The sequence below is a fragment of the Lytechinus variegatus genome, chromosome 3, assembly GCF_018143015.1.
Source record: "Lytechinus variegatus isolate NC3 chromosome 3, Lvar_3.0, whole genome shotgun sequence".
NCBI classification, from domain to species: domain Eukaryota; kingdom Metazoa; phylum Echinodermata; class Echinoidea; order Temnopleuroida; family Toxopneustidae; genus Lytechinus; species Lytechinus variegatus.
Genome location: NC_054742.1, coordinates 9952249 through 9971028, shown reverse-complemented (window position 1 = coordinate 9971028; position 18780 = coordinate 9952249). Strand labels below are relative to the sequence as shown.

The 18780-nt window shown below is 35.4% G+C and overlaps 1 protein-coding gene across 1 annotated transcript; it reads left to right on the top strand.

Moving 5' to 3' along the window:
* The first annotated feature begins 208 nt into the window (after positions 1-208).
* On the top strand, positions 209-18333 carry LOC121410181 (atrial natriuretic peptide receptor 3-like). Its single transcript, XM_041602093.1, has 3 exons — positions 209-626; positions 15906-16044; positions 17728-18333. The coding sequence occupies exons 1-3, from the start codon at positions 282-284 to the stop codon at positions 17859-17861; spliced, it is 618 nt and encodes a 205-aa protein (XP_041458027.1). The 5' UTR covers positions 209-281; the 3' UTR covers positions 17862-18333.
* The last annotated feature ends 447 nt before the right edge of the window (positions 18334-18780 follow it).

Sequence of the window (18780 nt, the reverse complement as noted above, 5' to 3'; positions counted from 1 at the left end):
CGTAATATGATATCAAAACATCTGAAATACAAAAATAGGTTTTTGCGACGTCATCACTTCGGTACGCTATTGTTGACTTGAAAATTATGCATGAAATGGACTGGTCGAAATATCACTGCTTCCTTCGTAATACTATTTGTAGCCCACCTTGCGAATGTATAGCATAGCATAATGTCGTCATTTAAAGAAGATACAAATGCTTATGAACAACTATCACTATAAGCCTATCTTTTCTCCTCTCATGTTCTCTGTATAAATGTCGGCATGGGATTTATTTAGTAATGGATTGTTCTTTTTCTCTCCTTTTATCTTTTGTTGAAATAGTGGTCATCATCTGTGCATCTGGTGATGCTGTCCGTAAACTTATGTTGGCAGCCCATCGTCTCGGTATGACCGATGGCTCCTATGCATTCTTCAACATTGTCCTCTTCGATAGTTCATACTTTGGTGACACTGGATGGGCTCGTGGTGATGGAAACGATGAAGAAGCCAAGGCAGCTTACCGAGCGCTAATGACCTTTACACTCCACAAGAACAAGTCCGAAGTCTTCGATGATTTCGCTCTACATGTCAAGGATTTGGCAAAAAGCGAGTTCAACTTCAGTTACGATGAGATAAACGAGGAGGTAAGAACCATAATATCAATAATTGGATGTAGTAGCTATAACGCGCTCTTTTGAGACCACCGGAAACAATAAAAACATCGGCAAAAAGCCAAGCGTGCAGATAGTTCCAGAGGGCCTAAAACATTTCCCATAGACTCTTGCGTTGAAGTGGCACTTAAAAGATCATAAAAAAAGTATGAAATTCGGGGGTCGAATGTTTACTACCAGTGGATTAGTCCAGGATAGAAGAGGCATAACCTTGTTTTTTTTATATATACAATATTTTTTGATGGTTTCTTGTCAATTCGAAGGTGCTGATTACGAATCTGAATGATGCCACTCGTGTAACCTTGAGCATTCTTCGCAAATTGGCAAAATGATGATTTGCATATATTACTTCGCTCATACATCACGATTTTTGCAGTTTAGTGCTCATTTTTGTGAAAATTATTTTCCTTATTCATATTGTACATAATAGTGTATACAATGGCCTATGGCGGCCATTTTGAATGTCAGGAAAATAAATATTCTGTCAAAAATTATTTTTGAAGATTGTATTTCACTCCTGCCACACAATTTCATGCATTTCACAGCCAATGTGCGGACGATTTTATGATTTTCATGGGTAATTTGCATATTTTGGCGGCCATATTGGATTTTGCCAATTTGCGGAAAATGCTCAAGGTTACACGAGTGGCATCATCCAGATTCCGTAATCAGCACCCTCGAATTGACAAGAAACCATCAAAAAATATTGTATATATAAAAAAAGCTTTGGTCAATTTCCTATGGGGCCTATCCTGGACTAGATAGGATGTGTATCTCACTACACATTTCCGACCAGAAAAGGGTCCATCGACCGGTCCATTTAAAAAATAAATCGAAATTTATGAAGACACCCCCTGAGAGATCAAATCCATCACCTCAAAAGGTGATTTCTTCCGCCAGTCAAATATACTTCAAATCTTGATTTTTCTTTCCGATTTGAAAAGAAAGTTCAGTAGTTACCCTCCATAGAATCAGTGTTAGATGGACAATCATAATTCATAAACGTTATCAATCAGCTATGGAAAAGACAGACAGAGAGAGAATAGGTTGACTTGAACGAATATTTTTTGCCTTCCGGGCTCGTGTGACCTCCACACATGTTTCTATTACGTCTGCGTACGTCGAGTACTTAACGTGTTGGTACGGTCCGGTATGGCCCCCATCAAAAGCCGTGCGTGCGCGCGACTTTTTTTAACACGTAGTTACCAAACATGCGAATAGCATTTTCGTTTATTTGAATGCAGGATAAAAGAGCATTGTCGATTGCATACGACATGCTCAGGAGCATAAGTGCCGCGGCCGGGAATCGAACCCCGGACTTTCCATAGTCAGGCGCCTTAGACCACTTGGCCACGGCACCTCCATTGTGTGCGTGCATACGAGCTCAATCCAGCTAATAAATGGCTATCGATGGTAAGAACTCAATGGCCCGTATTCTAAAGTCGGATTTAATTAAGACCATGGTCTAATTTGTGCTAAAATTATGGAAATTCGAAAGTGTCAAAATGCTGATTATATTGTATGTTTCTTATACAACTGTGCTCTGTCCTGATTCTTTAATGGTGAAGACAAATAACTTATTCATACTTCCTAGACAATTGAGACTGATTTGAGGGTCAAATGAGCTGAAATGTTTTATCTCTACTGTTAGTGAGTTATGTCATAATTCAACAATTGGCTTTCCGTACCACATCTTTAAACCTGACTTTGAATTAAACCCGACTTCAGAATACGGGCCATAGCATAGAGATATATACTTAATAACGTATACATCTCTATGGGCCATAGTCACAATATTGTCTACGCTGAGAAATTATGGTACCCGCAGCACAAAAAAAAACAAATAAAACAAAACCATATAAACAGACCCCCCAAAACGGCATAAGCTCGTTTTGTTGTAAGGTTCGTTATTCTGAAACGATAATCGCAGATAGGCATACCAAGATGTCCATTAGTCTTAAAATGAAATATGGTTAGTTTATTCCGAAGGTATGTTAATCCGATGAATATCGAGCTTTGTTTTATTATCGGATTGACAATGTGGATTTATCAACGTTTGCACTTAATATGAATCTTAGGATTAGTGAATCTTTGCTCGGATCTTCTGAATACTGATCTTTAACCGAACATGTATAACGATTATTATGAATGTTTGGTTGGTACTAATTAATCTATCTTCAAAGACCACGCCATTGCTTAACACAGACGCATATTGACCTGTGTTCAACAGATTCGTATCTTTTAAAATAATTGCCTTTCACCTCAATTATCACTGTTTTCTAAGTATACATCCACCTAAATAAGTACGCTTTCTCTCTCTACACACACACACACACACACTTTTTTCTCTTTTAACAAGTTCACACCTAGTTACCTATAATGCATATAGCATATCCATTTATTTGAAAGCAGGATAAAAGAGCAATTGTAGATTAAATGCCTTGCTCACGGGCATAGCTGCCGCGGCCGGGGATCGAACCCGGACTTATTGATGTATAGCCAGGCGCCTTAGACCACTCGGCCACGGCACTTCCACACACACTTACCCACACACACACGCATACATCCACCCCACACATATCATTATTGTTGTCTTTATCATAATGCTCAACCATTGCACGAGTATAGCTTATCATTCTGTGTTAATGTTGTTGGTTATTTCTGTCCCATATAGGTCAACAAGTTAATATCCTTAAACTTATGCTTGTAAACGTTAATCATTCATGATGCGTTCATTCCATTTTATAGGAGAGAATTTGTATAAAGAGGAAAAGATGTAGGGGGGTAATACGACACGTTCAGATGCAGACACCAAAACATTTAGATTCAGTAGAGGGATGTCATTAACAAGTCGTTATGCAGTGTAAAGCCTTCTGGGAAATACAACACCATTGATTTAGCCAATGGTAAACATGGTAAAGTATCTCACTAAATCAAAATAATCCCCCAGAAAAGGGGGAAAAACTATTACTATGTCTTGTCATTCAATTAGAAATGTCAAAATACATCGTAACTGCTTGTTTTAAAGTTTTCGTTTGTCATATAGACTAAGGTTTATGATTGACGTAAAATACTTTGATATGCTTTTATATATATATATATATTTTTTTTTTTGGGGGGGGGTCGAGTAGGTATTGTAGTTTGATATCATAATTTGGCCCATGAGATTGATTCGTTGAATAATATCGACAAATCTTCGAGTCTTGTATGATATTTATCAGGAACAGGTGTATTTGTATAATTGTAACTATCCGAAGATTGTTGTTTGCTTTTAAATATCAACGGAATTTGAGAATATTCAGGCATAAGTTTTAGCTCAGTCGAAAATACAATTCCAATGCATTATTTCGACTCAGCTTGTCCCGTGGTGATATGAATGTCGATGGAACAATTTTGTATTTTTCTGATTACGCGATCGCCTGTGGTCAATTCGGCTTTCTGTTACTAAAAGTCAATCGTATTGATTTCAAGTATAATATTCTTTTTAGTTCATATCACAATTGAAAATGTGGTATTAGAAATATCTGGGAATGTAGAAATGAAAATAGATTGCGAAAGAGAATGAAAAGAATAAAAGAACAGAATTCAGTATCACATTTACCAGACTACCAAACAAAACAAACAGCTTAAAATCTGAAAAAAGTGAAATACTCTGCTTGGAGATCCGGTTACTGAAATATAATGAATTTTCTTCAATCCCATATTTTATTTTGTCTGAATATTGGGACTCCCTTACCGATTGTATTTGGCACTGCAAGTATCATTTTCTTTTGAAACTAAACTAGAAGATTTTAGAACATCACAAATGCTGCAAGACAATTTTATGGTTTATTTTCCACTTACACGATAAATAAACTTAAAATGTGAAAGATAGGCCGAGAAGAAAATAAAATGAGGAAATAGAGGTAAGCAATGAATTAAAAATAATTTAAAGAATGAATTTGAGCAAAGTGGGATGCTTGAAAATATCTAAACATTTTTCTTAATTTCGTGAAAAACACCTAGATTATTTTACATCAAAGCCATGACATGGAAAAATGACCCCATATACCAAAAATTATCGAGCATTCTTTTTTCTTTTTAGCTGCCTTATCATGCTAATGAGGCCTTTAGTGCAGTATTCAGGTTGAAGCATATTATACATTTGAATGCCAAAGGCAAAATATACACAAACGAAAAGACTCAAGAATCTGGAAAGATAGTGTAACAATTTAAGAGTGTTCAATAGACTTGGCTTTGTCAGTTTTATCAGTCTAACTGAAACCTATTATAGGAGGACTAGCCGACGGCGGTGGTGACAATTTTCAGGACGCGCAACACTTGAACGCCATTTATACTGTTTATGGCTTCAATTTATTTTAGGCTTTACCAAAATGTTCTCACTGTGTTATTTGTTAGGACGCACCGAATATGTACACGTAAGTGACTTCAAATGAAATCTAATATTTCTATTAAAGATGTCTGATCATTCAATCGAGAGTCGGACGAGTAGTGGACTTTCGTGCTTAGAAAGTACCCGTCCCCATTTGTTTATTGTAAAAATAGCAGGAAATATAATGAAGAAATATCTTAAAGGTTCAAGGAAATCCATCAAAGATTTAAAATCTTATCAGAATATTTATTTCATTTGTGACGGCATATGCGAGCAACTTCCCATGTATTGTGGGTTGAATGATCAAAGAAATGTAATTTTCTCAAAAAGTTGAAAATGTGTATTATTGTACCTCCACTTGCATCATAAAATGTATTTAAAAAACAAAGAAAGAAATAGAAATGAAAACTTATAGACACACGTTCTAAAAATAAATACAAAAAGGAGAAAATTGTGTAAAAAGTTGAAAAAAAAATATACCACAAAACAGATATATTATGAAAATAAAAAATCACGTGAATGCAGTGAAAGAAAATTAATAAAGTGTATGCATAACGATGAAATGAGATCACGTTATTTATTTTTGGGTTTTATTTGACTGGCGTAAGTTCAAAATTGATTGCCTATAGGTGAATCCGAGATCAGAATTCCTTATTCGACTCATGATTTGTGTTATTGAATGCCGGTTTTTACATTGCTAAACCGAATCAAATGAATACTAATTTGAATGATAGTCTCGCCTTTTCTAATGATAGCAAATAAAAACGAACACAAACATGTTAAGTTGAAGTACAGGAAAAACGGTGGAGCATAAATTACTGTAATTTGAATGCTAAATAATGTATTCGAATGATATATTGTCGTAATAGGCCTGAAATACGTACATTAAACTTGTAACTGATTTAGTGCATAGAAATAATTCATTGATGATTGAAATAGAGATAGAGGTATTTTGGAAAATTTACCAAAGCTAAATATGGACTTTAAAGAGAGTCTAAACAAAAAAAAAGTAACTGTTCATATCTCAAGCAATAAATTAGAAATTGAAGATTGTGTAAATTCGAAAACTGTTGTTTTAAATTGAAATAATACCTGATCAGTTTATACCTTATACAGATACAATGTAGTTTTCAGTGTATTCTCCCTTACCTTTTTAAAGGTATAATATTGACAGGTAATAAAATAACCCTTTTACTGTATAAATTTAGTGTAATGGGTTTGACGTTTTATTTTGAAATTGTTTTCACAAAATAAATGTACCTTTAGTTTCCAAGAATTTCCATGTGAAAGTAATCACCTTATTCTATAAATATGATACATGTAGTATAAAATTCCCATTGTGGTCTTAACATCCACTTAACCAATTTCATAATATAGTCTAATCTTGTCCGCAAAGTCACGCTCCCAGGTTCTGGTAATGAATTGCAAATTTTGTTTGAAACCATGCACAAAGGGGGAAGCAAGGAGTGGTATGTGTCTAAACAGACATTTTTATTTTCTAAGAGAAAACACACACATCCACTATTCCCCCTCTCCCTCTCTCTCTCTCTCTCACGTACACACACTCTCTTTCATAAACCCCACTTCCATCAAAATCTACTCAAATGCAGAAGAAAATTTGAAATTTATTTTTAGTCATACAGAGAAGAAATGGCGCTCAGATTATGTGTGGAAATCCATAGCACTTTGCATAATCCTATCTCTCCTGCTCGTGGAAAGATGATTATCATTTAAATGGAATTTTTTTCAACCAGTCTTCACTATGGTTCATGCCTATCGAGCGGACTAATTCAGTCAATTTTCATACAATTTTTAGAAAGTAAAAGGCAAAACAACTTCATGCGTACCCACAATGTCTACGATTGATTGTCCCATGTCAAACCAAACACACCAAATTTCCGACTGTATTATTTACGAGACTGCCCTCCAATGCGTTACTCCGCAAAACCCCCCTCAGCATTTCAAGTGATGCAGATGAAAAGAAAAAAATGATTTTCTTTATGGAGTTAATTAATATAATTGATTTACTGGAAGCGTTGCTATCGGTAGCTTTAGTGATCCAAATATTATATTACTTATTTACTTTTACAGAAATAAATGTATTTTTACAAGGGATGACAGAAGATAAGTGGAAAATATGGACATGAATTAAGCATATTTGTTTGTTCATTTATATGATTAAGTTCGTGTCATATACATTTCTAACATGAAGATTAATCTCGAGAAGTAATTTTCATGATGACCGATGTAGACTAGTTATGAAACAAGATTGTCAGAGAAACCATGCAACAGTATTATGTTCCGATGGTTAACTGTAGGTGGCGCTGTGGTAGTTTCTTGGTTCGCCCAGCGAGTCGTTCATGAAAATTGCTGAACGGTGGGAGAGAGAGTGAGGAGAGAATGGGTGGACGGGGTGGGGCTGAGGCGCGATGGACGAGAAAGAGTGAAAACAATTGTGTAATATTCATTTCTCATCATCAACCTTATAGTGTTCAGAATGAAATATCCTTCGTTTCTTAAACAACATCTGCTGTGTGAAAGAAAAAGATGAGAGTCTCTATGAATTATGTCCGCCTGCTTATAAAATGGCTGGTTTAATTGGTATCGGTAATGCAGTCTAATCGAATAGCGTCGGAGGCAAGGTATTCTTATCTCGATTGTTTTTATCCATACCGTTGGTTTGGCTTTACTCAGTGGTAGTCTTTTTTGCAGACTTTTAAATGTCTTAAACGTTCAAATCTTTCTCTTTAATTTTGATATAACATTTAACAGAAGTATAGTGCAATATTATGCTGAAGAAAATCTGACGGGAATTGAAATGAATGCTCATATCATTGTTGTAGCTAATAACACGCAAATAGCAGCAAAGAATATACACCAGTGAACGAACACCTGCAAAATAACTCGATTTAATTTCCTGTCTTGTTTCAGATGAGAATATATAAAAAGAGATGACCGAAGAAACGTAAAACATGATAAGAGGAAATAAGAAATGACAAAGGCTTATTTGATTTTATGAAAATATGAGTTTGCTAGAAAGGGATAAGAAAGTACTTAATTTGAGATATACAACACATGCTCCATGACACCCTCTGAGCGAAAATGCCATCATACTAAATGACAACCCCCTCCCCCTCTATAGGATCTGAAATGGATGGATTTAATCAATCCAAAATTGTGGAATTGACAAGAACATCTTGGTTTGAATGAATATGACTTGGTGCGAGGATGATGGCAGGGAAAGACATCCATGTTAGGATGCTGACAAAATGGAGAATCTAATTCAAGTCACAGGATGAATTCCCTAGGTGATGGATTGTCTCGTGTTAAATGAGAACTCCTTTTGAATAGATTGCCTATTTGTTCTTCAGTTACGCGTTTCAATTGCAATTTGTGTGCTGGGTTCGAATTCACATTTTGTCCCCCTATATAGTGCAATGATCGAGCTCTTACTAGTCAGGACTTTCTCTGTGCTCTTAGATTTTCTGTATTTTCCCCAAAGAAAAGTAAATGTAGGCCTAGTACAATTTATTGTGGTATGAAGGCAGGTTGTTTGATAGAATAGAGGGAAAGGAGAAGAATAAAAATCGTACATAAAAAAAACAGTAAAATATATTGAAATGTATTTTTTCTTTACCTGTCTTGAAAATGAAATACAAAGCCCTAACAAACTAAGAAATACACTGTTTCTGTTCGTTCAAACTTGTTACTATGGTTACAGCAAAATTAGATTGAATCACTAACATGGAGTTGCACCTATGATATAGGGAAAACATTGTTTTTAGAATTTGTCACTTTTCTTTATAATAACCATAGTCAACAGTTCCCAAACATATCAAAACAGACACATCTTACTCATTGGATATAAGGATATTTAGCGGATTGCCAATACTTACATGGAATGACATTGCCAATTTACATTATGTTCACAAGATTTCACCTCCAAAACTGATTTTTTTTTTTCAAATTCTTTTCAATTTCATTGTTATTTTGTATGCAGTATATCCTGTATGTACTTTTTACATATCAATTAGTGACCAATATCGACTACCATGACTGTTAGTGGAATCGCCTAAACGATGTTTCCTCCATGTTTTTTTTCCAATCAGACCAAGCCACTGGCCAAATTGCAAACCGCTGGTCATGCCTACTCTCCGTCAGAATAAAGCTTTTAAATGATCAATAACCCATTGACTAACATGCTACTCTTTAAGGACTCAAACGTGACTACCTAGATTCAAGTGTAATTTATCTCTGTTCCATTAACGGTAAGCATTCCTTCCTGTATTGTGGGTCAATAGACCTTAATTCGTCTTACAAAACGGGTATTCATGGTGAATTTTAAGGGTACATTTTCGACTGGGAAGATCACCCGAGTACAGGGTATCAATCGGTTAAAACTGAAAGCGCAAGAGTGACAGATTAGTAGATAATTGGGGGGGGTGTTATAATAAACTTTTAGAATGATTATTATGAAACTGCATATCAAGTTACATTATAAATTGTATTTTTATGTTACATTACCATGTCAAATAATTAATATTCATCTTTATGCATTATTTGTCTGCATATTTTAAGCGAGACTCGTCTGCAGATTTTCATGTATTTTACCAGAGTCATTACAATATAGTAGGTCAGAAGACAAAAATGCGGTCTTTTGCCGGATACAAACAGGCAATCGTTCATACTTTGCATTTCAACTGTGACATCGTGCGATTTAAACTGGGTCGTATAGCTATTTTCATATATTGAAACAGGAGAACCTTATATTGGCTCACTTCGTTATAACATATCCAATTATCATACGGTAACTAGCAAGAAGAAATCATGAAGGGAAATATGTTGAAAAAAAAGCGGCAGATGTAATTTGAATTTCGCGGTTTATGATTGACAAATAAGAACACTATTCAATATTACAGTCACATTTTGCTCTCGAACGAGAAGAAATTTAATCATTCGTTCAGGTGGTTGCAAGTTTTATATTTAAAAATCAAGAAATCTAAATAATGTGCAATTTCATGAAGAGCTTATGCAGGACATGTTCCATGATAAAATTGTAATACTGTAATGGAATTTATTAAAAGATAGATTTTTTATATCTACATTCATCCTCCAACATATATTTACTTAATCCTCTGAGCAGCATATTTTCATGTTAGATCATACTCCACAATGTGACATCCATAATTCATCTTAAATTCATAGCCCTGAAGACAAGAAGTTATACTTAGAGGGAGAAACGAAAATATATGGTGCTTAAATAGAGAAAGATTGTGCCCCTTATGGCGTCAATGTCTAATGATGAATTTGCCAATGTAAGATTTACTACACTTGTAAATATGAGCTTTTAAATCGTTCAATGATTTTTTTTTCGATTTTAACCTTGTTGGAAATAGCAGTGTCACACAGTGTAATCAAAGCATTGAGTTTGGCCTGACCACAGTGTGTTCACATGGTCACCTATGTGAATGTGTGATTCACACTGTTGAAATGCTCAAAGTTAGCAGTGTGAAGGTGATTTTACATTGTGTTCCTATGTCACTGACACTGTTCTTTCTAGCAATGACGGGTCTCTGTGTTCATATAGTTTACATTAATAATGAAATTCACCATGTTCACCAAGCATTTGAATAGTGTGAAGATGGTCTCACATTTTTAGTCAGGGACTGTAAAGATACGTATGATACTATCGCGCTCATATTATTTTTAATGAACGGGATATCTTTGTATTCAAAGTGTCAAGCTTTATACATGTGACATTGTCGAGCTCATATAATTTTTAATGAACTGAATGTCCTTGTATCCTAAGTGTCAGGCTTGATACCCCATCGTTTGACATGTTTGATCTACTGGATGTTTATGATTGCATGTGAGTGTTCATCCGGATGAAGTTTTAAAAAAATATTTCATGGATCTTCTTCGTAAGTTTTTTTTGTACCTTATTTTTTGTTCCCTGATAAGACATTCCGGCCACGAATGTTAATGTTTCCATATATTTTTATTTAAAGACATGTTTAATGAGGCATGCATTCTGATGAATAGATCGCTCATTTGAGTTTTCTTTATGCCTTTAAATCCCTGAATGCAGAACGGATTATACAATAAACATTAATCTATCTATCTGCATTAAAATTCCATTCGAATTGAGAAATGGTTACACATGAGATGTCATGTATGTCTGTGTTGGCTTAGGAAGATCAATTACCCTTGCATGAATAAAGAAACATGATTGGAGCAAGGCATATTGCATGAATGCACAGCAAACCAACGCTGTTTAGAAAATAATTGCTTCATAATTTTCTTTGTCCCTTCATAGGCCTACTACTTTTAAATGAATATAAATCGTTTTGACAAATCATGAATAACCAAGAAGTAACTCATAACTCGTATCCTGAACTTTAATTTATTAACATTTTAAATGTCCTATTACAAACAACACAAATCACATAAACAAACGATAAATGATGCTTTGCGTTACATGTATTTTATCATTAATCATTACCGCCGGGATATCAAGACTAACAATGAGTTTAGCGATATAGAAGATACAGAAAAGAAATAGAAAAAAGAGAGACGACAAACAAAAATAAGAAAAGAAAAGAACAAGAACAAGAAAAGGAAAAAGGGATAAAGCATAAGAAAATAAAAGAAAAAAAAAGGAAAAAAAGAAAAGAAAAAAAAACAACCATGGAAATAAAAAAAAATTAACAGAAAAAACAAGTCTTAAAGAGAAAAAAATGTGAAGGAAAAAAAAGAAAAAAAAAGGATGAGGTGAAAGAATTATTCATCCTCACAATGAAGGCTCCAAATCAAAGCAGTGGCAAAAATAGTCATTTTCTGACTGGTTGCCAACCCAACACAAGACAGAAGAAGAAGGATATCAGAAGAAGATAGATGGCAATGACATGACCAAACATGCCAAATAGCATGGCAAAAATAGTCAAACTGACTGGTTGTCAAATGATAAGAAGATACCCCCCCCCCCCCGATCAATTTTATAACAGATTTTTTTCGACACTCCATTATTGATGAACGATGAGTTTCAAGGGATTTCTCGAGAATTTTGTCGGAACATGTCAAGTCTTTCTATTCGATATGCATGCTAGTCATTTTATTTCTCCATGTATTTTGTGTGAATATCAGTCTCCTTATATTTTCGTGTGTTATTCGCTTGGATTGAGTTAATTGAATATAGCGATACAACCATCCGACCACTCGACTGCATTGCGATCGAATCACTTTGCTTCATGTGATATGATATGCAGTAAGATCGATACAAGAAATGGCGGTTAGTTGAAGGAATCAATCGATTGACTCGTGCACGTCTGACTGGTCAACTACATAAACAATCTACCATCTCTCATTCAATCACAGAGGCTCGATTTAACAAATGAAATAGGGATGTGTTGGTCTCGAATAATAAGGACAGAGTGTAAAAAATAGATTTGTGGCGCCTGACTAGTCCCTTATACTACAACAAAGTGCTTATGAAGATGACCTGATAGAAATATATTGCTCTGAGACATTGAAGTATGGGTAGAAATTTTGACTGTATCACCTGAGCAGTTAACTACAGAATCATCATAATACCATTCATATTCATATCATTACAGCATATAAAGAAACTCACATCGTTTATCATAAGAACAGCATCGACAGGGTCCGCTTGAGAACAGTTCATTAGACATGTTAGAACTAAAGTGGCTACCCTGGAAGAATAAGAAATATTATTTATTAAATATTATTTATGGAAATGATGATAATGAAGATGATGGTGATGATTATTATGATAATGATGTTGATGGAATAAAGATGACTGAAGATGAGAGTGATGATGATGATGATGACTGTTAGTAAGCAAGTAAACAGCATGGTTGTTTGTTGGTTGCTAATCAATTATTGACAGTTAATCATTTTGTTCTCTCTACCTGGTAATAATTCTTTAACAATTACCCCGTAATAACTATACACTGAATTTTGAAGACACTGACGACCACTGTTCTAAGTTTAGCCATGATGGTTTGATTTCATTAGTTTTAAATGACACAATGTACCTGCCTGCAGAGCCTACATAATTTTCGAGTTTAAAAAGCAACTGGGATATTTCAGTTTAATCTCATGACCTTGGAATCTAAACTTATTTTGCGTTAAAAATTTGAAGTAAATATTTGTTTTCTTTGGTTGCAAACCGGAGACTAAAAGTTCCGGGGCCACCGCCTGTTAATGTCTCAGTTTACTTACACCAACAAAACTGACTTCAAACCGACCGATGGCTGTGTCCAAAGTTGGGGGGCTGATCAAAAAGAAAATCACTATGGTCATGTTTACGTTTTTGAATACGTTTTATTGAAAGGGGGGGTGCTTAATATGCCTCACCAGCCGCGGTTCCTCGGCCCCTAGTTATGTATTATCATTCGAAATAAAGTAATAGTTTTGATTGGGTTGGGTTCAGTTTTTTTTTTTTTTTACCAATTTCAAATCCCGCTTTTCTCGTCCCATCAACATTTTGTGTTAAGGGTTATGATACCTAAGGATGATTCGCATTCCTCAAAAAATAAATCTGAGAATGGTGGTGTTCATAAATAAGAGCAATGCCTTGCTGCCCGGAAATGTGTAACATGGATTCTTGACCGAGAAGTTATAGGGGAAAGCATTCGCTCAGCTGGAGGGCTATATTTGTGCTTGGAAATCAGGAGGAATCTGTTACAAGCAAAATGGAAGTAGGCCACGTTTGTCATTACCCATCCATTATTTCATTTCTCTCGAGGAATGTCTGTAAAGTTTGTGGACATCCATTTCGATCGCCTGGATTCATCCCCATCCTCCATCTCCGTTCCCCCTATATTGCTCCCTCATCGATGGCCCCTATAATGTGCTATCTTGCGGTTGAAGAAACAGAGGGATGTCCGTTCGTTGGCTCAGAAGGATTGTGTGGGTGACGCTTCATGGTTATGGGGAGGGGCGGGAGGAGGAGTAGGGGAGGTGTATTTCAACATGTTCAATGTATCCGAAGATTAGATTGTCGATCAAAGGTGTTTTTGTAGAGAATGATGTAACGATGGACACTTCTTGAATGAGGTCTGAGGTCTGCCATGGAATAATAACTCTCTACAAACCAATTTCGCTACCCCTTTGGATTCTTCACTTTTCCTCTTTAACAGTGATGTGTTCTCTAACCCATTATTATGTACCATACTTTCTTTTCTTTTGATGTTTCCTTGGATGTTTTCTTAATCTTTCCTCAGCTCTATGACTCTCCTTCCTCTTCTCTCATTCTATTCGATTCTTTGTGCATCCACTTTGTTTTATTAGTAATCCTGATAAACTTCTCCATCATAATTCCTCGGGGATATTTTTCCCATTTTCCCTTGTCCATATATCCCCTGCATGTTCTGCTTGCATGTTTTGCGTTTGGTATTGATCTATGGGTATAAAGCACCCAGGATTGAAACCACTGCGTTTTGCTTTGTGTGCTCAAACTTGAACACACAATACGTAGATACTCAACAGACACGCTGTAAATGTTCAGCTTTCTATGTAGAAGAATGTGTAAGAAAGTGGTAACCAGACAACTCATAGAATGAAACATCTGCTTTGGAGTTTGGATACCAGTCAATATATTCAAATCGATGCAATGAATGAAGATTCAATCTTGAAAATCCTAATAATGTTAAATATCAATAAAGAATAATTATACTTCAGATATTGCTGCGTGAATATAAAAAATTATATCAGACATGAATGTACTGCATTTATTCCAAATTGTCATTTTAATATTATTTGTATACCATTTTTAATTCAAATTTATGTACTAGTTGGTTATTTATAAAATCAACAGGCACTACTCTACTCGCAAATAGTGTTTCGTCTTTAATGGCGCTGTCACACCTTAGCGTTTTAGACAGCGTATGCCCGACGTATGAGGAATTTGGCGAATACGCTGGCGTACGTCGAATACGTTACGGGTTATTTTTGCATACGTTAAGAGTACGCTAAAACACGCTGGTATACGTCGTCATACGGCGAGGTTGTCGAAAAAATGTTGTGCAAGCACAAAATTTTTCGACGTATGCCAGCGTATGGCTCATACGTCCCGCATACGCGGACCATAAGTTGTAGGCAAGTTACGCGATCGTTGATACACGTTGACATACGTTACTCGTAAGTTACTCATAAGTCGATGTACGACGAGATAATGTCCAGCGTACCCTAAAACTTACTTCTAACCTATGAGTAACGTGCTTTGAACGTATATGTAACTTAACTCCAACGTATATTGATGTATGAAGACGTGCTCCGGACGACCACAAAACTTACTGAACGTGTTTATAACATACAGCAACCGTATAATGGCGTATTGACAACGTTTATAGGAATTGGTATATAAAGGTGGGGTTCACAGGAGTTTTCTTCGGCATGGCGGTGGTGTTGATACGGTGATGTATCGTGCGGTTATGATTTGAATAGTCGAGCGGCAGCCTTTTTATAGGCTACGGCACGTGTTCGTCAGCGATACGCTGCCGCGCGCTATGCGTAAGTTAGGCTATCGTAGGGCATAAGTTGTGTACGCCAGCAATATGCCAAGCATTCGTTTAAATACGTTACTTATAAGTTAACGAAGCGTTCGTTATAAGTTACCAATACGTTATGTATACGTCCAACTCGTTATGAATACGCTAAGTATACGCCCAGAGTTGAAAAAAAAAATCAAAGTTCAGCGTATGCCGACGTTTTAGAGAAATGTTGACACGTCGGGCATACGCTGTCTAAAACGCCAAGGTGTGACACCACCAATAATGGATATGGTCAATATCAAAGTTGCGAGTAAACGTTGACTGCTTTACTTATGACATCATCTCTTTATTCTATTCTTATTTCAGGTGAATAGTTTCGTTGGAGCATTCCATGATGCTGTTCTCATGTACGCTATCGCTCTCAATGAAACCCTCGAAGATCCTGACGCTGATCCGAGAGATGGCGCCCTCCTCACAAGCCGTATGTGGAACAGAACATTCGAAGGTTAGTAGGAGTAGATAACAACATTTGTTTCCAACAAAATAAAGTAATTGAATAAAATTGAAAATAATTAATCAGACACAAATTCCTACATTTCGAATCCATTGAAGTGATTCTTCTTATGCGGATGAGATCCATGATCCACGTTTATAAAGAAATTAGTCAGGTTTTTATCACTCCACCTGGCGCGTGGAGGTGGACCAGGTGTTACTGCATGAGTCTTTAAAAAAAAATTAGATCTGATAATTATATTTTGAAACCTGGACATGACACTTATGCTTGCTTGGATTCAATACAGGATTCAATACCACGAACACCAAGGAGAAAATAAAACAAGCAAATATTATACGCTAAGGTATTGCCAGATCAATTTTAAAATCATCGAACTATTAAAACTTACTTTTAGTTTCATTTGAGTACGTGTTTTTTTTTTTCATCCTCTGCCAACATGACAAGTTTCGATTACGCATGGAAACAAAGTTTGGAAAAAATACAAATAATTGAGTAATTTGGGACAATGGTTTAACAAACTACTGTGTACTCCTTCAAATATTGGTAAATCAAGTTTCGATTATGAATATTCGGCAATGGCACTGGCTAAATTTTAAGGATGGTTGAGGAATATTAAGTTGTAAGTTTCGATAGTATCGGAACATAGACGTGTTTCGTTAATTAAAAAACAAACGATGTTTGAACTGAGGCATGGTGTCATCATTTCCTGAAAAATAACTTTGTTGAGATATTTATACAATGTGAAAAGGAAGCGTGACGGTATGAAAATAAATCTGGCTCAATCGCATGGAGCTTAAAAACAAAATTAGTACGTCAGGAAATAATGTATTAAGATAATGTGCTAATTAGGGCAGACTGAATTGATTTTGTTGAGGAATAAAACGGCCTGTATATAAAGTATTCATGCACCGCGGAGCACTATATGATCATGGATATCATACGGCAGAATATCACTTACATTATGACAGGTAACGTATAGACTTACATTGTTTTTATTGATCGAAAACATCGACCTGTTTATTTTAAGGACATCGATATGGGCAGGTATTATGTCGGTCATTTTGATTAAAGAGAAGAAAAAAAAAATCAACGAACCCCAATAATATAATGTAGAATGCATGCTACGCGTAGTGTCATTTCTCATATCCTTGAATAATTATGATGCAATTAACATACATATTAATGCAAAATCATTTACTTTTCTTCGAGTTGGAGACCCGAAACGTCTTACTTTTATAAGCAATATTCATCTCTTATTTGTCTTGCTTTCCAGATATCAAAGGTTACTGTAATATAAACAATTTTTGGAGATTTCATGAGAAATCCGACTGCCGCCAAGTAATAAATAAGCCAGTGTCAACGCATGGTCAATGTATTCGATAATCATTGTCAAAGTTCCTAAACCCTCCGGGAAGATTCTAGATGAATGTTTCTTTATATAAATTGAATTAAGGATTTGTTCAGTTTATAGAGAATTTTAAATGAAATTAATACAATATTAATTACCACTATAGTAATGGCAGAGTGAATTATCACTTACTAAGCCATAATTTATTTTAAAAAGGTTTACAACTTATTTTATGACTTTGATAAACCGAACTGCAGTCTATATCTTCGATGTTTTATGGGATATGGATATTTTAACATTGAATGCTCTTCCTCTTTTGTTTTCAGGAATATCTGGTGAAATATCGATTGATGAGAATGGAGATCGGGATTCTGACTACTCTCTTTTGGAAATGACCGATATTGAGAACGGAACTTTTGAGGTAAGCATAATTAACATTATCGATTTATATCGTCCCTGATTTTATTGCATTCCAATTACCCTCACATATTCATGCAGTCAGATCCTTGGAGGAGGCGTGAAATAAAAATGGCGGAAGGTCACTCAATATTTTGTAATCGACCGGTATTCAAATGAAAATTCTAGAACAAGAGAATGATAATAACATGACATCAAAAACATATGAAACACAGCAAAATAATTGAGATGGTTAAACGAGGTAGATACTAAGATGAAAAGATACTGCTATGATTCCAACAGTTGGAAGCTTTAAAAGTTTTAAAAAGAAAGGGAACAGTAAAACACATTTAAAAACACTGCTTGTTCAGCGGGGAACTTGGCTTTATTAAAACATTCAATGAAAGCACACAGGAGACAAACTATTCAAACTAGTGCCTTTTTAACGAGTGAATGTTGGTAATTGGAAATGGATATAGTTTTAGTCATTTATGCATGGATAGATAGATTGATGGATAGATAGATTGATAGTTGGATAGATAGATAGATAGATAAATAGAAAGATAGACATAATTATGAATATATTTATAAAGAGAAATTGATGATTATACACACACACACAAACATATAAATATATATGTGTGTGTATATATATATATAATTTCTGTTGGAGTATAATGCATTACCTCTTTGCCTCTTTTATCTAGATGAATAGATATACAGAAAGACAGGGAGAAAGAGAGAGAGAGAGGGGGGGGGTGCGGGTGGGAGAACGAGAGAGACGGAGGGTGAATGAAGGGGGGGGGGGTACACCAAGCGAGGTGGATAGGCGACAAGATACAAATTGAAAGTGGCCAGTGTACATGGTATACAAAGATATAGACAAATAAAAAAAACTAAAATAAATAGAGTTACTAGTTGAAGCAGAAACAAATGAAGTATGGATTAAAATAATGAGTTAGTTAAAGCCACACAAAGATAAG